Below are 17,755 nucleotides of genomic sequence, written 5' to 3' on the forward strand. Positions count from 1 at the left end.
TTTTGGTTTCTATTATTGTTAAGTAGTTTATAAATTGATATATAATTAGCAACCAAGATTTTTGCTACCAAATTTAAAAACTAAATAATTTGTAGTTAAAACCTTGGTTGCTAATTAGATATCAATTTAGAAACTATTTAACTAAAAATTAATTTAAAAATCATTTTTTTATTGTTTCTAAAATGATCTCTAATTTAATTACTATTGTAACTATTTAGTTTTTTTTTTACTACAAATTCTAACTTATAAAGGAATGCTCAATTTCTCATATCGACAAAGGAACAATAAAGGTGATAGAAGATCATGTGCCTTCAACTTTTACCACATTGAGTTCATCTATTGTACCTCCATTAATCAGGACAAACATTATGACTATAGATAAACACTCTCAAATCTAATATATCTATATATTTTATTGGAATTCCATCTTCATATCATCATATCATCATATAATCTTAGAAAAAAAGTGAGCATATCCTCCTTAGTTAAATCAATAATAATAAACATACTTTTGTATATTACATTTTTTTTTTTTTTTTAAAGTTTTCGTGTTAGGCATCACTATGCAACTTAACATCTCAACTAAGCTGACACCTCAAGTAACAACAATCATTTGTCATCACATGAAAAAAATATTATTAAAAAAAGAAAAAAGAAAGAAAATACAAAAATATGGGAGGACTAGACCAAAACCCATATGTTAACACAAACGATACATAGGTAGATTATACCTATTCATAAAGAATTCTAAGAACAGACTAGCTGGGAGTCTATTATACCAATGAAATGATTCTCTATGAATAAATCCTAAATTAGCCAACTTATCAGCACACACATTCCCTTCATGAAAAATATGAGTTACCCTAAACCTGATTGTCCCACAAAAATTAAGACAAGTATTCCATCGATTCTGAAGCATCCACGGAACATTAGTCCTAGCAGTAAACGCAGCATAAACCAAGGCAGAATCACATTCAAGCTAGACATTAGTAAGTCCCATTTTTTGAGCTTCTTCCATAGCATGTATAACTCCATAAAACTCAGCAACCAAAGCAGTTTGAACTTCAAGAAACGCTGAAAAAGCACCAATAAATTCTCCCATACTCCCACGAAAAAAACCTCCACAAGTAGCAAGACCAAGATACCTCCTAGCAGCCCTATGAGTATTAATTTTGACCCAGCCTGGTGAAGGAAATTCCCATCTAATAGGAAGAGGACGAAGAATTTTACCATTACGAGTCTTAATACCGAAAAACTTAATCACGTTGAACATGTTTTGACATCTGCATTTTTTTAAAAAAAGTTTCACACGTGTGAACCACATATAATACCTTAAAAATAACAAAAAAATGTGATTTATATTAAATAAACTCTGGGTTCAGTTAAACTTTCTATCAAAACTATAATGTATTTATTTTACAACAAAAGATTTATTAAAATCTCAAATAACAGATAGTAAGTGTGAAAAAAGATTTCCTACAAAATTGCATTACAACTCTACAAGCATTATTTATATCCACAAAAGGAAAAAGACAAATGTTACTCTAAATTTGTCGTTGCATGCATAAGACTCGGTCCCTCTCTCGCCATGCATGATCTCTTACATATAAATACCTAACCCAAATCTGTTGTCTCTCACATTCATTCATTTCAGAAACTCTTTTTTTTTCTTTCCTTTAGGAAAACTTTTCTCATTTTTTTCTTTTTTTTTTCCTCCTCTTTTCGATTCATCGAAAAGAGTTCGAAAGGAGGAGGAACAGTTGTTAGGAGAAAAAGATGGCCATAGCAGGTTTTAGTTTCGACATGGCCCCGGAAAGGGGGAAGGAGTCGTTTGCTAAGGCCTCAAATGCAGAATGGGTGGAGGAGGACGAGGAGGAGCTTCAAATGGCGGCTCTGTTGAGGTTGCCGACGCAGAAGAGGGTGAACACGGCGTTGATAAGGAAAGCATCTTCGGATATCAGCAAGGATGGGGAGAATGCAGGCAAGGTTCTGGAGCAAATTGATGTGAGGAAGCTGAATCGGTTCAACCGTGAACGCCTCGTCAGTGATGCTTTGGCTACCAATGAACAAGACAATTACAAGCTTCTTTCTGCCATCAAGGAACGCTTCAACAAGTAAAAAAACTTTCTCATCTTTTATATTATTAGACCAAATAGTTATCAGATTATTATTATACACATGCATGGAAGGTTGTACATATCATTTTGCATTTAAATTATTTGTGTTGTTGAATGCAAAAGGGTTGGTTTGGATGTGCCAAGCATCGAAGTGAGATACAGAAACTTGACAATCGGAGCTGATGTTCAGTTAGGTTCAAGAGCTCTCCCAACTTTGATCAATTACACACGAGATGTCTTTGAGGTGATACCTTTTACTCACTCTCATACATATATATATATATATATATATATATATATATATATATATATATACCAGCTGAACTTTTACTATCAGATACTTTTTTAAGAGAATACTGATTATGTTTTATGTTTAATAAGATTAGTTGAATTATATAACTCTTTAGGATCAGTCTAGTAATAAAAGAATTTAAGTAGCATGCATAAGATCATAACTTCTAACATCAGTGTTTCTTTATAAATACTTATGCAAAAAAAAGGTTATAAAAAAGAAAAATGAAATAAGCTTATTCCTAAAACTGTGAAACTCTATTATTAACTCTATTGCTCTGTAAGTTTATAAGATGAATTTATTTAATTTTTTTCTTCTTGTTTGTTTTATCCATGATCGCATCCAGAGTATGATAACCGGGATAGGGATAGGTAAACCTCAACGACATTCCTTGACAATATTGAATAACATCAGTGGTGTTATCAAGCCTGGAAGGTAATGTTTTTCTGTTATGTTATATATTACTTGTCTATTTTCTTCATGGAACTATATACACTAATCTACCTTAACCTCATTTGTGTAGAAATGAAAAAACAAAGTACTTAAATTTAGCCAAAATTTTGCAGTGGGCTAGTGAATTGAATCAGTTTTTTTTTTTTTCAATAATGAATGAAGCATATACTATTTTAATGAGAAATGTTTTATAGTAGATTTTTTTATGGAGAATTCCAGTTTCATATATCTTTGCATTGTGATGAAAATGAAGCTTAATGCTATGTGTCGTTTGTAGGATGACGTTGCTGTTAGGACCCCCTGGATCGGGCAAAACCACCTTGCTTTTGGCTCTTGCGGGAAAGCTTGATAGCAATCTCAAGGTAGTACAAAGTTCTAGCCTAAACTAGAATACCCTTTGGTCATAAAGAACCAATGCTTTACATTAATTAAATTACGAGTACTAAATAAGTAGGTACTTGAACGATTTTCAAAATGTTATTCAATGATAAACTGGTTGATTTTTATGATACCTTCTTCAGAATCTATATTAACTATAGTTTTTAATGTATTGACAGTTTTAACTTTTTTTACACTGGTAGTGTAAAGAGTTAAATAATTGCAAAGGATCTCATATTCTCATTCCATCAGGGAGGGTTATATATATATATATATATATATATATATATATATATATATATATATATATATTACTCTACATTTCGTAATTTCTAATGTTTTTTTTGTGTGAATAATACTGTGGTTCTTTGAAGTAAATAATACTACTAAGCTATTATGTAGGGCAACCTAACTTAGTCAACTTTTTTTATATATAGGAATTCTGCAATGCCTATACTAACCATTTTGTTTGTATACTTCAATTATTATACAGCAAATGAAAGTAAGAAACCAATGTGCTATAATCATTATGCCATTGGTTCGGTTTGTATAGCCTTTATCTAACTGGAATGAGTCAAATTCTGAATTTGACACGTTAAATCATTTTTCAAAATTTCATTCTCATCGTAGAACTACATTACAACTTTATTTTTGTAATACCTTTGCAGAAAAGTGGTAGTATCACATACAATGGCCATGAGCAAAGTGAGTTTTGCATTCAAAGGGCTTCTGCATACACAGCACAAACTGATAATCACATCGCAGAACTGACAGTGAGAGAAACTTTTGATTTTGCTAACAGATGTCAAGGTTCAAGTGATGCAGGTATGTATATGATATACTAATTTTCATTATTTTTATTTTCCATTTCACATTTATAATATTAGTTTCCTTGTTTATTATCACAAACAGAAATTTTGAAAAATCTGGAACGCTTGGAGAAGGAGAAGAACATTATGCCAAGTCCAGAAATTGATGCTTTCATGAAGGTCGTCTCATCTTAAATAATATGTGAAAAATCATGCATATTTTCAAGTTCAGGGAGGTCCTCTAATTTGTGTCTTTTGAAACTGATTTTACTCAACAGGCATCACTTGTTGGTGGGAAAAGGCACAATGTGATGACAGATTATGTTTTGAAAGTGCTTGGTCTTGATGTATGTTCAGATACGGTTGTGGGAAATGAAATGTTAAGGGGTGTCTCTGGTGGCCAAAAAAGGAGAGTTACAACAGGTGATCTCTTTCCCCTCTCAAGGATTTTGTTGCAATTTTCTTTGGAATTTGGCTCTTGTGGTCATATATTCTTATGTTAAATCTAACTGGATTAGCTCTTTAATGTTACACACAAAAAGGGTCCAATTTCAGTCCCTATATTTTTTAGATGAAGTTAATTCTTTCCACTTGTAATATGAAATATCGCTTTGACAGAAGGAGAGATTTCAATTGTAATTTTGCTTCTTATTCGCAACATAGGACATTCATATAGAACAAAATAGAGAAACTAACACAATTCAGGAATTTGAATCCATGTTAGTTTTGACTGTGGTGTGTGTGTATATATATATATATATATATATACACCAGAAGATTAAGACATTACCAAGGCACTAATTGAAGCTGAAAATTGTAGCAAGCAATGACAAGCTTTTGCATTTCATATTTTTTCTTCAGGAGAACTGATTGTTGGACCGCGAAAAGCTCTATTTATGGACGAAATTTCAACTGGACTAGATAGCTCTACAACATTCCAGATTGTTAAATGCATAAGAAATTTTGTTCATCAAATGGAAGCTACTGTACTCGTGGCTCTACTTCAGCCTGCACCGGAAACATTTGAGCTCTTTGATGATCTTTTGCTTCTGTCAGATGGGTATGTGGTATATCAAGGTCCCAGAGAAGATGTGCTGGAGTTTTTTGAATCATTAGGTTTCAAACTTCCACCCCGCAAGGGAGTTGCAGATTTTCTTCAAGAGGTATTTGTAAACTTTTTCTTTTTAACGGCCAAACTCAAATGCTTTAAGAAGTTATTATTGCTTAAAACATGGTATTTTTCGTATGTCAGGTGACCTCCAAAAAAGATCAAGCTCAATACTGGGCTGATCCTTCAAAGGCCTATAAATTTATCTCAGTACAAGAGATTGCAGAAGCCTTTAACAATTCTAAATTTGGAAAGGCTGTGGAATCCATGTGTACTGCACCCTTTGATAAATCAAAGAGTCATCCTTCAGCTTTGCCCACAACTAGATTTGCTGTGCCAAAATGGGAGCTCTTTAAGGCTTGTTTGTCACGAGAGTTGATCTTGCTCAACGGGCACAAGTTTCTATATATTTTCAGGACCTGCCAGGTATATACAAACCCAAGTAAATTGTGATGCACTGCTTCTATAAATAGTTTTTTCAATTCTTAATTTTGTACAAGTTGAATTCATGATAAGTTAGAAAGGTTCCAACCGTTAATCTCTTACACTTTATAGTTCATATTTAAATGTAGATTATAGATTATCTCCAACACATTTCCAATCAAGCAATTCAACATGGAAAACATATAAACAAGTTGATCATGAGTTCAGAGTTCAAAACACACTATACACACACACACATCAATAGAAGGCTCAATGTTTATGATTTCTTATTCATTGTTTGAAGGCAACTTATAATTTAAAATTTGACAAAATCTCTTGCTGTAAAAGGTCACATTTGTTGGACTTGTCACATGCACAATGTTCATACAAACAAAGTTTCATGAAAAGGATGAGACTTATGGCAATCTCTATCAATCCGCGCTATTTTTTGGACTGGTGCACATGATGTTTAATGGATACTCTGAGTTGTCACTCATGATAGCTCGGCTACCAGTCTTCTACAAACAAAGAGGCAATTTATTTTATCCCGGATGGGCATGGTCTTTGGCCACTTGGATTCTTGGGGTACCATATTCCCTTATTGAAGCTGTTGTATGGACTTGTGTTGTGTACTACTCTGTTGGATTTGCCCCAGCTCCTGGAAGGTACTTATCTTTTCATCCTTTGTTGGGAATCCTTTCCATTTAGAAAATATTCAAGACTAATAATACTCTTTGCATTCTGCTTAATATTTCAGGTTTTTCCGCTACATGCTTCTCCTACTTATGCTTCATCAAATGGCATTAGGTCTCTTCCGATTCATGGCTGCTCTTGCTCGTGACATGGTCATTGCTAATACATTTGGATCAGCTGCATTGATGGTCATCTTCTTGCTGGGAGGATTTATTATCCCAAAAGGTAGGCTGCAGCCAGAACCATTGAATAAAAGGCAGATATAATGCAGTTTTGTTGTTAATGATTTGATTGCTACTCTTTCAGCCATGATTAAGCCATGGTGGATTTGGGGTTACTGGTTGTCACCTCTTACCTATGGACAAAGAGCAATTTCAGTCAATGAATTTACTGCCACTAGATGGATGCAGGTATTTCATACATGCTAATTAAATTTATTCTTGCTTTTCCATCCTTATCGGTAGTGGTTTATAGAAGATTGATGTAACTATGAAAACTGTGTTTTAGCATTCTGCTTTCGGGGGGGACACAGTTGGTCACAATGTTCTCAACGGATACAATATACCATCTGATGATTACTGGTATTGGATTGGTTTTGGAGTTTTAACACTCTACACAATTATTTTCAACTGCTTGATCACATGGGGCTTGAGCTATCTGAATCGTAAGTTTAGAACAACTTTTCTCATCTTTCTATTCTCATTTTCATCAATTGAGTTTCTTTTGGTATGCAATGGTTGATCTCCAAAGACTATCATTTTCTCCAGTCGAAGACCAGTTTAATAAATCTTTTTGCTTTGCTTGCCACAGCACTCCAAAAAGCACGATCTATTCTTCTTGGTAATGAAGAGGACTCACAAACGAGTTCTGATAAAAATGGATCCAAATCTAGTGGTGATGAAGGACAAGCCTCGGGAATGATTCTTCCTTTTGAGCCTATGACAATGACATTCCATGGTGTCAATTATTACGTTGATATGCCACAGGTGTGGGGCTTTTGTAGTTTCAGTTTCCTGAATGCATTTTATTTTAAAGACAAAAACAAATAGTAGAAGTTGTTTGATCATTAACTTTTTCTGAATAAACTTGCTTTCACCAGGAGATAGCAAAACAAGGCGTAGGAGAAACTAGGCTGAAGCTCCTGTCAAACGTGAGCGGCGTTTTTGCACCTGGTGTCCTTACAGCTTTGATGGGATCAAGTGGAGCTGGAAAGACCACTTTGATGGATGTTCTTGCGGGAAGGAAAACAGGAGGATATATTGAGGGTGAAATTAAAATATCTGGCCATCCTAAAGTGCAACAAACGTTTGCCAGAATTTCAGGATATGTTGAACAAAATGACATACATTCTCCTCAGCTGACAGTTGAGGAGTCCCTGTGGTTTTCTGCCTCATTAAGGCTTCCAAAGGAAGTAAGCATGGAGAAAAAGATTGTAAGTTCCTTACTGAACAAGTGACAATAATGAATACCTTAGCATGCTTAATTGTGATCAGTTCATTGACATGGTGATCTCTTCTGCAGGAATTTGTTGAACAAGTAATGAAACTGGTGGAGCTTGATAGTTTAAGGAACGCTTTGGTTGGAATGCCTGGTAGTTCCGGCTTATCAACAGAGCAGAGAAAGAGACTGACAATTGCAGTGGAGCTTGTAGCAAACCCTTCCATAATTTTCATGGATGAACCTACTTCTGGACTTGATGCACGTGCAGCAGCCATTGTTATGAGAACAGTTCGCAATACAGTTGATACCGGCAGAACAGTGGTGTGCACCATCCATCAGCCAAGTATTGATATATTTGAAGCATTTGATGAGGTTAGTTCTTTCAATTACTATCTCTAGTCAGTTTTAATATTGTTTTAAGTTATAACTAATGATTAAGTAGCTTATCTCAGAGGTCTAACTTTGATTTTTCATTCTCAGTTACTTCTAATGAAACGTGGAGGACGAGTCATCTATGGAGGAAAGATTGGTAGGCAATCGGATGTCATGATAAAATATTTCCAGGTATCACTATCTTCAATCATTTCTTGTATATTTTCACATTCCATTCCTTAGTAGTGTGAGGTTCAGTATGTTGAAGTAGAAATTTAGTTCATGGAATTTAAGCAAAAGTCTTTTGTCAAAACCCTCTACCTTCGAATATTTACTTCATGGTTTTAAGTCACAAGAATTAATCTTCCTGCTTGCTCTTTTAAGAACATGGAAGAGCTGTGAGCAGATTAAATTTCTATATTTTTTTAAGACTATAGAGTATTATCAACCATGACCTTACTTGTGTGTCATGGCTTGACCTTGCTTCTTGCATTACATAACATGTACTAATCGAAACTGAAATACTGAATTCTGTTGTGATCAAAACTCTCTTGTTGTATCTTGTTCAGTCAGTTTATTATTTTTTAAAAGTGTTAAATTCAGTTTCTATTTGTTCTGCAGGATCTTGAAGGAATCTCTCCAATCCCCAGTGGCTACAATCCAGCTACATGGATGCTTGAGGTTACCACACCAGCTCTTGAAACGAAACTTGGTGTAGACTTTGCCGAAGTTTACGAAAATTCCGAACAATTCAGGTTCTTGTTTATGTGTGCTACTGGCGTAGTCTCCCTTACACTTTTTTATTTGAGGAATAGATAAGGTCTATGAATATGATGAACAATAACAATAATAACAAAAGCTCATATGTTTTTAGAAATATAAAATTATCAGGTTACTACCTTGTGCATAGAAGGATTGTTTTCCATGTGGGACTAATGATTCTGTCACATCTTTACCTCAGGGGGGTGTTATCTTCTATTAAGGAATATGGTCAACCTCCTCCTGGCTCACAACCTTTGAAGTTTGACACAATATACTCACAAAACACAATGGCACAATTTCTCAAGTGTTTATGGAAGCAGAATCTAGTATACTGGAGGAGTCCACCCTACAATGCAATGAGGATTTTCTTTACAATAATATGCGCCTTGATATTTGGTACCGTATTTTGGAACATCGGTACAAAGAGGTATGCATTCTTCATAATCCCATATGCCATCAGAAGAAGTATCTTATCAATGAAAACAAAAGCAAAAGTATTTATGATAATCATGTCACTGAATGTTCTGTAGGGGAACAACACATGAAGTGTATGTAATTATGGGTGCACTCTTTTCTGCATGCCTTTTCCTTGGAGTAAACAATGCATCTTCTGTACAACCTGTTGTTTCAATAGAAAGGACAGTGTTTTATAGGGAGAAAGCAGCTGGAATGTACTCTCCAATCTCATATGCAATTGCCCAGGTAGGTGCCATTTTAGCAGGAATGATTTTCAAGGCTATTTTTTCATTTTCAGATTGCATATGTCACTGTTACTTTATCTTATTAACAGGGGCTGGTGGAGATCCCATACGTTGCTCTTCAGACAATAATATTTGGTGTAATCACATATTACATGGTCAATTTTGAAAGGGATGCTGGTAAGATCTCAAGTTTCCATATTGATATGCTTCCTGCATCATGGACCTGTTAGCCAGCTTTACATCATAGAAAGAAGGACTTCTCACTCTAGTTACATTAATCATAACTCATTTAGTTTTAAAAGATAGTAGTTGAAGATGTTCAACATGAATAAAATCTGTGTGGTCCTACATATTGAGAAATTTTCTACCTACATATTTATATTTTCTCATGTTGGCTTCCTAAATTTTTCCTCAGACAAACACTAACACAATACTATGGCTTTTCTTATCTTATGCAGGAAAGTTTTTGCTCTATCTTGTGTTCTTATTCCTTACATTCATGTACTTCACCTTCTACGGTATGATGGCTGTTGGAATTACCCCTACCCAACACTTTGCAGCAGTTATTTCTTCTGCATTTTACTCTCTATGGAACCTTGTATCTGGATTTCTTATTCCAAAATCTGTGAGTAAAACAGCCTATAACTTTGTGCATTAGATGTATCTGACATTTTTTTTTGTCTTGGCCTAATATCAACGAGTCTTGCAATGTTTCAGCATATTCCTGTATGGTGGATTTGGTTCCATTATATCTGCCCAGTTTCGTGGACACTTCGTGGCATTATCACATCTCAGCTTGGCGATGTGGAAGAAATGCTCGAGGGACCTGGATTCCAAGGCACTGTGAAAGAGTTCATTGCTGTTACTCTTGGATATGACCAAACTATTAATGGAATGTCATCAGTGTTGCTGTCAGTCATTGTGCTCATTTGCTTCAACATCCTCTTCTTTGGTTGCTTTGCCGTGTCAATTAAAGTCTTGAACTTCCAAAAGAGGTGATTCGAGAATTTAGAGTTCAAGATCAGAGAAGACACAGCTATACATCCATGATTGATGATTTTTACATTATTGGACAATCTTCAAATAAAGTCATCAGCAACTAAAATATATGAAATTATGGACTGAGGGAGCATCACATGCAGTTCAGTTTATTATGGTGATCAAATCAGTGTATTGACATTCCTCAACCGTTCCATTTACCCTTTTCCAGATCAACTATTGTAGAAGCTCCAATTTGTAATCCTATTCTACCATTTTTTTCATCCTTGTAAGGTAGGAACTAGGAAGAGATATCATTAATGAATGTCAACCATTTCTAAAAGAATAGAAATGGTATTTTAGTATCTGTTAAATTTCAGCGATATGCATGAACTTTTTCAGTTATAAATATACATCATGTTGAGCTGAGTTTTCTTATTGTCAATTTAATACTGCATGATATAGTTAGAAATAGATTGATAAGATATAAAAAAGTGTTAAGCTAAATTATATAAATATTCATAGTACTAAATCAGAATACGTGCAATGTCTAATTGATTTGTGCAAGAGATATCAAGGACTCTTAATAGTTCACATGGTTGGCCTTCTAGCACCGCAATAAAGAAAAAAAGGGATGAAAATTTTGGGAAGAATCAATCTTCTCCATTACTTTAACCAGTTTAGCTGGAATGAATAGTGCACTACAAAGAAGAAAGCAGGGAGTTATAATCCTTAATTGAAAAAATAAAGACTGAATTTTGATCAATTATGCACTTACTGTCTGGATGATCGAAAAATAAAAATAAAAACGAATAAATAATTAGTTATTCTAGCAAAGTTCATTAAAAATAGGGGTGTTCATAGATTGGATTTTTCAAAATCCAATATAGATCTAATAAAATGGATTGGATTTAGAATCCATATCCATTTTAACTAGATATAATTTATATGGATTTTTTCAAATCCATTTAAAATGGATTAAATCTAGATTAAGTCCATTTTGTTAATTAAATTAAATCAACTTTGTCAATTAGATTAAATTCACTTTGTCAATTAAATTAAATCTACTTTGTTAATTAGATTAAATCTATCTAGATCTTGGTCCTGACTGACTTAGCTTAAAAAGTTTTGAGCCCAATCGGCTCGACATGTACTTTGGCCCACTCGACTTGACATGAAAACTAGTCGAATCAGCTATACCTCGGCCCAGCCCGACTCGACCTAGGCCGGACCGACTCAGCCTGGGTCAACTTGACTCTACATGGGCTTGGGGAAACTCAACTCGACATCAGCCCAGGCCGACTCCAGTCAACATTTGTTGGGGAAGACTCCCCTCGACATCGACCCAGATCGACTCCGCTTGACATCCACCCGGGCCGACTCCCCTTGAAATCGACCCGGGCCGACTTCGCTCGACATCGGCCCAGGCCGACTCCGCTCGACATCGACCCGGGCTGACTCCCCTCGAAATCGACCCGGGACGACTCCGATCAACATCGGCCCAGGTCGATTCCGTTCGACACCGGTCGATCCGGGTCGACTCCACCTGACATCGGCACGGGTCGATTCCGCTCGACATCGGCTAGGGCCGACTCCGCTCGACATCGGCTAGGGCCGACTCCGCATGACATCGGTTAGGGCTGACACCGCTTGACATTAGTCTCAGCCGACTCTACTCGACATCGGTTCGGGTCGACTCCGCTCGACATCGGTCTGGGTCAACGATGCTCGACATCATCCCGGGTCGATGTCGAGCCGAGTCGGCTCGACATCGGCCCGGACCGACTCGACTAGATGTCATTCTGGTCCAACTCAGCTCGACATGGGCCCGGGTCAACTCGGCTCGACACCAACCATGGCTGACTCGCCTCGACACCGACCCTAGCCGGCTCAACTCGGCATTGTCCCTGGCTTACCCGGATCGACATCGGATCAGACTGACTTAACCTAACATTTGCTTGGGCCGACGTAGCTCGACATTGGCCTTGCTTGATTCAACTTGGCATCATCTCGGGTGGAGTTGGCTCGACAGGGTCTCAGACCGACTTGGCTCGATATCGGACATGGGCTTGGGTCGACTCGGGTCGACTTCGATTCGGACCGACTCGACTCGACATGAGTTCAGGTCGACTTAGCTCAACATGGGTCCGGATTGACTCTGCTCAACCTGGGTTTGGACCAAGTCAAAATCCAATTTTGGATAATCCAAAAATGTATATAATCTATATCTAATCCATATCCAATTAAATGGATTGGACTTAAAATCCAAAAATATGGATTTGGATTTGAGATAAATCCATTTGAGGCAGTTTCTTCCTGCACCCCTACATTTTTCTTCCTACACCCCTACAATGTTATGCAAAGACTAAAATATCCTAATTATTTTTTAAAAACCCTAAAATGCCTCTAATTCATAGAAACCCTAAAACTCTCACTTTCATTTTCGTCTTCCCAGCACAACCGCAACTCCCAATCTCCAGATCTCCATTCCGTGCGGCACCATTCTAGGAACTCTATCTTGGTGGTTTGGGATGATCTTCACAACTTGAAGTTAAGTAAAATTTATGGTATTTGGATCTGTAATTTTATTTTTTGTTTAGATTTTCGTTTCCATACTTCATCTATATTATTTCAGACAATGCAATCCAATAGTTTTACGGAATAGAGAATCCATATATGTTTTTTTATATTTCGAATTATTAAATCCGTAGAAATCCTGGATTAATGCTTCCGGTATAATCTCGGATTGACAGTTTTGGTAATATTCTGGATTGCTGCTTCCAGTAATATTCTGGATTGATGAATCCATAGTATATTATTCAATTCCGAATTAATGAATCTGTAACACATTCCCCAATCTTGATTTCTAGCAACCACAAAAACTCCATAATTCTTATCTTTAGAATCCAAGCAACACTTCGGCAACCTACTCCTCCACCTTGCTCCGTACAATTACAAAGACCCTTCACCAGCACCTAATATGAATGAAGAAGATGAACAGTGGCAAAAAAACTCCACCATGGTGCCCCTTTTCAAATAATAGGTTAAGGTCAGTTTTGGAATTTTTAAAATTGCGGGGGTGCAGGAAGAAGAAGCCTCCATTTGAATGGATTAAAAGTAATGTGGATTTGGATAATTATGGATTGGATTTGGTAATTTGGATTTTTTGCCCACCTTTAATTAAAAGGGTCCAAAACATAGAGAGTGTGTTTAAAGAGGATTAGGTACAAAGAGTAAAAGTCCAACTGGGTTTAAGGCCCGATAAGAAAGTGTTATAAATAGATGATCAACTCAAAAAGTAAGTAGAGTGAATTTTATTTGATCATAACTAAAATCAATTCTGACTTTATCATCGAATATCCTTGCAGGTACACACACCCACCAAGAAAAAGATACTGAGACTAAAGACCGAGAGATCTAATGAACCTAGTCCAATGAAATGATAGCTCACAAGTTACATCCAAACCTAAATCCATGTTAGAGGAGTAACGAGCCGAAAACCTGTGCAATAAAAGACTGAGAAGTCAAGGATTTCATAATAAAGTTATTTCTAACCTTGTAACAAAAAATTATATTGCAATATCAGCTATTACTTGAAAAATTAGTTATTATAACTTTACACTTTTCTTCAAAACTTAAAATTACATTTCTAGATTAGAAGAATATATATATTCTTTAATATCCTCGACTCATTGAGATACACATAGAAGCATTTAGTTTGTGTTGAAATTTATTTGTCTGTCTCTCTGTTTGTTGCTAATGGTCACTCTTCTCTGACTTAGAAACTAATCTTCCCATATATCTTGTTATAGATCTTCCTAGTCACTAAATATAAGAGATTTGAATGTTTTTTATAATTGTGATGTGTAGATATTTATAAAAAAAAACTTTTCATTTAACTACTTTTAAAACTAAGACACTAATTAACTTTAGCTTGTGAAAAAGTATTATATATTTTATCTTTTTTTCTCAATTAAATGTTTTTTAAAAACAAAGCCTAAATATACTATTTTGCATTTAATACTTATAAAACAGTGTGAGGATTAATAGAAAAATGCATCAAGTACTCAAGTTAACATGGTCACAAATACGAGCAGAAGAAAGGACTCAAAAAAGAACTACCTGAACATTTGATAAACTGGTCTGAGAGCTTATATTAACTTTTTCTTTTAATTAGTATATGGTTACTGCAAAGACTGAAAAAAAAAATGTGGAAAGTGATTATAGGCACCAAAACAAAAGATAGGGTTAGTTATTGTCAATGGATGAAGACAAAATGTATGCATACACAAGTGACAGAAAGGGACATTGATCTAGAAAATAAGTTATACACATTATTAATTTGGATGATTCCATCTGTGTATATATATATATATAGTAGTAAAGTATGCAGCAATAAAGGGTCTGGTCAACCAGCACATGCAAAGCACACCCTGCCACTAATTTTCTTAAGGAAAACTCCATATTATGGTGCTCCATAAATTTCTGTTACCAAAAACTTCAAAGTTGAAGTCAAAGAAGCCAGCATGAACCTAGGGAATCAGCTTCTCATCTCTCATGCAATCAATCCAATACATTATTGAATTCAATGTCTTATACCTTGCACAAAAACCAAGTCCATCAACTTTGTCTCTGCTCCCCAAGAGTTTGAAAGGTAAACGAAACAAGGCATCTAAGAATTCCCAGTTGGCCATATTTTCCAGAGTTGAGTGAACCAAACCGTTTTCTTCCACAATCTCTTCCCAAACTTTCTGCTTCCCAGCCATGGCTTTTGAAAACCAGAAGTTTTCCACAAGCATGTCTTCCGGAACTTGCACTCCCAATTTCTTCCCAACAATTGGCCAAACCTCCTTCCAAGTGAAAGTTGGGCCATTGATTGAGTTGAAGGCTTGGCCATTGGTGGAAACTATGTCACTGTTTGTGGCTGCCCAAATGTGCTGATCAGCTACAAGCCTAGCATCTGATCCATCAATATAAGCCTCCTCCCAACATTTCCTTGTCCCCCCAAACACAAAAGGAAGCCTTAAATGTTTACAAATAGCCCCATAAACACACAAGCTCCCCATGAAGTTATAAATTGATCTAACAGAACTACCCAACAATAAACCAGGCCTATGCACAGACCAATACACCTTACCACTCAGTTTCTCAATGAGCAAATCTTCCAGGGCATAGTAGAAATTAAGGGATCTGCTAATTCTGGGAAACTCTTCATGGTAGTAGTAACAGTGGAGCTTCTCTTCATCAAAGGGGGGATACAGTGACACATAGTGCTTAGTTCCTGTCTGAAGGGAAACATGCTTTAGACTCTTGGCTACTGAGAGCATAGAGTTCAAAGCATTGGACATCATGGCCTTGTTCTGGTCACAACTTTCTTGAGTCTCTGATTGGAACTGGCTAGCCCATGTGACCCAAAACACATGAGTCACATCCTGTAAGCCAGACAGCTTCTTCTGGGTCTCCAAAGGGTTCAGCAAATTGCAAGAGATGAAATGGTAACAAGGGCTTATAAGGGTTGGTGGTGTTTCAGGCTTTCTAGCTATACCATAAACCTTCCAAGAAGGTTCTAAGAGTAGCAACCTCCTAGCCAACTCTCTCCCAACAAGTCCAGTGACCCCAAAGATGATAGCAACATGGCTTGTCTCCTCTATGCTTCCCATTGCCAGATGGGGGGCTCTATATGCTGACCCTCCCTCCCAAATTGAAACCATTTTATACTAATGAATGTGGTGCCTTATTGTGTCTATTTGGAACTTGGGTTGCAATAATGTGGACTTTCTAACTGTCCTAACACCGATCAACTTGTTTATATTGCTCTTCTTTTGAGGTGTTTTTCTGGGCTGGCATAGTTGTCACTTGTAAGATAGAGGTTTCAATTTAAAATTCCAAGTAAGATAGATGCTACTTGTTGCCAAGATAAGAGACATGAATGTGTTATTTTATAGAGCTCCTCAAATATGGCTACAAATATGTACTTTATCACCAACAACCACATTATTATATTATACTACTTTCTACCATTGCTTCAAACTTCAGCTTCTTTGTTAATATGATATCAAAATTATCTATAATTCAACTTTAGAGTCCATTTTTTTTAGCATGATATCAAAATTATCTATAATCTATCTTACGAGATTGTTTATCTTATGATATAGCAACTATCCATAAAATAAAATAAAATCAAATCAAATAATATATATATATATATATATATATATATTCCACTTCTTTATAAATATGACGTTTATGATTGAACAAAATTTGACCAAACCCTCTTGCTAATTCAAAAGAGGCGGTGGTTATGGCAATGGCCGTTGCAATGTTGGCGTTGCGGTCACAAGCAAGTTAAAATAACATATATATTAAGGTGTTGCGTAAATAATAATCTATATCATTATACAATCATCTCTTTTTTTTTTCTTTAATAAAAAGTTGAAACATAAGCACAAACAAAGAAATAATAGGAAGGAACTACAATATAATTTAAAGCAAATAACTGCCCAAGTCTATTTATAATTAAGCTCTAAGTGTTTACAATTTTTAATTATATATAATTAAATCTTCCTATTATAACATAACATATTTAATTATCCTACTTTTATCTAATAAAAAATCATATAAAAATAAAAAATAATAATATTTATTTATTTGTAAAAAATATAAAATGATATCATAAAAAATACAAACATACAAGTTTATCATGCCTTTATTTCTTATAATAATAATAATATAGATATATTCGGCCGAGCTTTATATATTATTTCTAAAAAAATAAAAATTAATTGATTTACAAATTTAAGTTAATTTATATATATAAGTTAACTTACATAAATTTGTTTATATAATTTCTTTAAATATTTATTTTAATCTATACATAGAGTAATTTTATATGGGTTAAATATATTTTTCGTCTCTTATTATAACACAAAATTAATTTTTTTCCATGTTCAAACTTTGGATTTATTGAATTGTAGTAAAAAAACTATTAAAATGAGTTTAGAGCGTAAGATTTACCAATGATATTTTTTACGTAAAAAAAATGAATATTCAACATAGACTGTATTATAATATTTTAATATCATATTTCACAGTTTATCACATAAAAAAATTAATATGTTTATCACGTAAGAAAAATTAATATGTTTATCTCGTAAGAAAAATGAGAATGATTCATTTCGATAGTTTTCTTACTATAATATCTTAAAAATTTAAAGTTTGAACTAAAAATA

At 35.0% G+C, this 17,755-nt stretch overlaps 2 protein-coding genes across 2 annotated transcripts; one reads left to right on the top strand and one right to left on the bottom strand.

Moving 5' to 3' along the window:
- The first annotated feature begins 1,635 nt into the window (after positions 1-1,635).
- LOC137831465 (ABC transporter G family member 31) lies at positions 1,636-10,955 on the top strand. Its single transcript, XM_068639148.1, has 23 exons — positions 1,636-2,114; positions 2,241-2,361; positions 2,756-2,844; positions 3,140-3,224; positions 3,909-4,065; positions 4,153-4,229; positions 4,328-4,472; positions 4,911-5,212; positions 5,302-5,583; positions 5,929-6,245; positions 6,338-6,498; positions 6,580-6,683; positions 6,781-6,937; positions 7,084-7,259; positions 7,373-7,705; positions 7,795-8,085; positions 8,194-8,277; positions 8,707-8,840; positions 9,047-9,274; positions 9,378-9,549; positions 9,638-9,725; positions 10,007-10,173; positions 10,266-10,955. Exons 1-23 carry the CDS (start codon positions 1,777-1,779, stop codon positions 10,545-10,547), a joined length of 4,290 nt encoding a protein of 1,429 aa, XP_068495249.1. The 5' UTR covers positions 1,636-1,776; the 3' UTR covers positions 10,548-10,955.
- A 3,864-nt stretch (positions 10,956-14,819) lies between these two features.
- LOC137831467 (NAD(P)-binding Rossmann-fold superfamily protein) lies at positions 14,820-16,539 on the bottom strand. The gene has a single exon (XM_068639152.2). It carries the CDS (start codon positions 16,235-16,237, stop codon positions 15,059-15,061), a length of 1,179 nt encoding a protein of 392 aa, XP_068495253.1. The 5' UTR covers positions 16,238-16,539; the 3' UTR covers positions 14,820-15,058.
- Between the last annotated feature and the right edge of the window lie 1,216 nt (positions 16,540-17,755).

This window comes from Phaseolus vulgaris, chromosome 6 (genome assembly GCF_051622355.1).
Source record: "Phaseolus vulgaris cultivar YP4 chromosome 6, ASM5162235v1, whole genome shotgun sequence".
NCBI lineage: Eukaryota > Viridiplantae > Streptophyta > Magnoliopsida > Fabales > Fabaceae > Phaseolus > Phaseolus vulgaris.

Bases quoted from the DNA above. Each gene is read 5' to 3' on its own strand.
- LOC137831467 (XM_068639152.2), bottom strand. From the start codon at position 16,237: ATGGTTTCAATTTGGGAGGGAGGGTCAGCATATAGAGCCCCCCATCTG.
- LOC137831465 (XM_068639148.1), top strand. From the start codon at position 1,777: ATGGCCATAGCAGGTTTTAGTTTCGACATGGCCCCGGAAAGGGGGAAG. The intron at 5,584-5,928 runs GTATATACAAAC...TTGCTGTAAAAG, and splicing joins ATATTTTCAGGACCTGCCAG to GTCACATTTGTTGGACTTGT. The intron at 8,086-8,193 runs GTTAGTTCTTTC...TTTCATTCTCAG, and splicing joins TATTTGAAGCATTTGATGAG to TTACTTCTAATGAAACGTGG.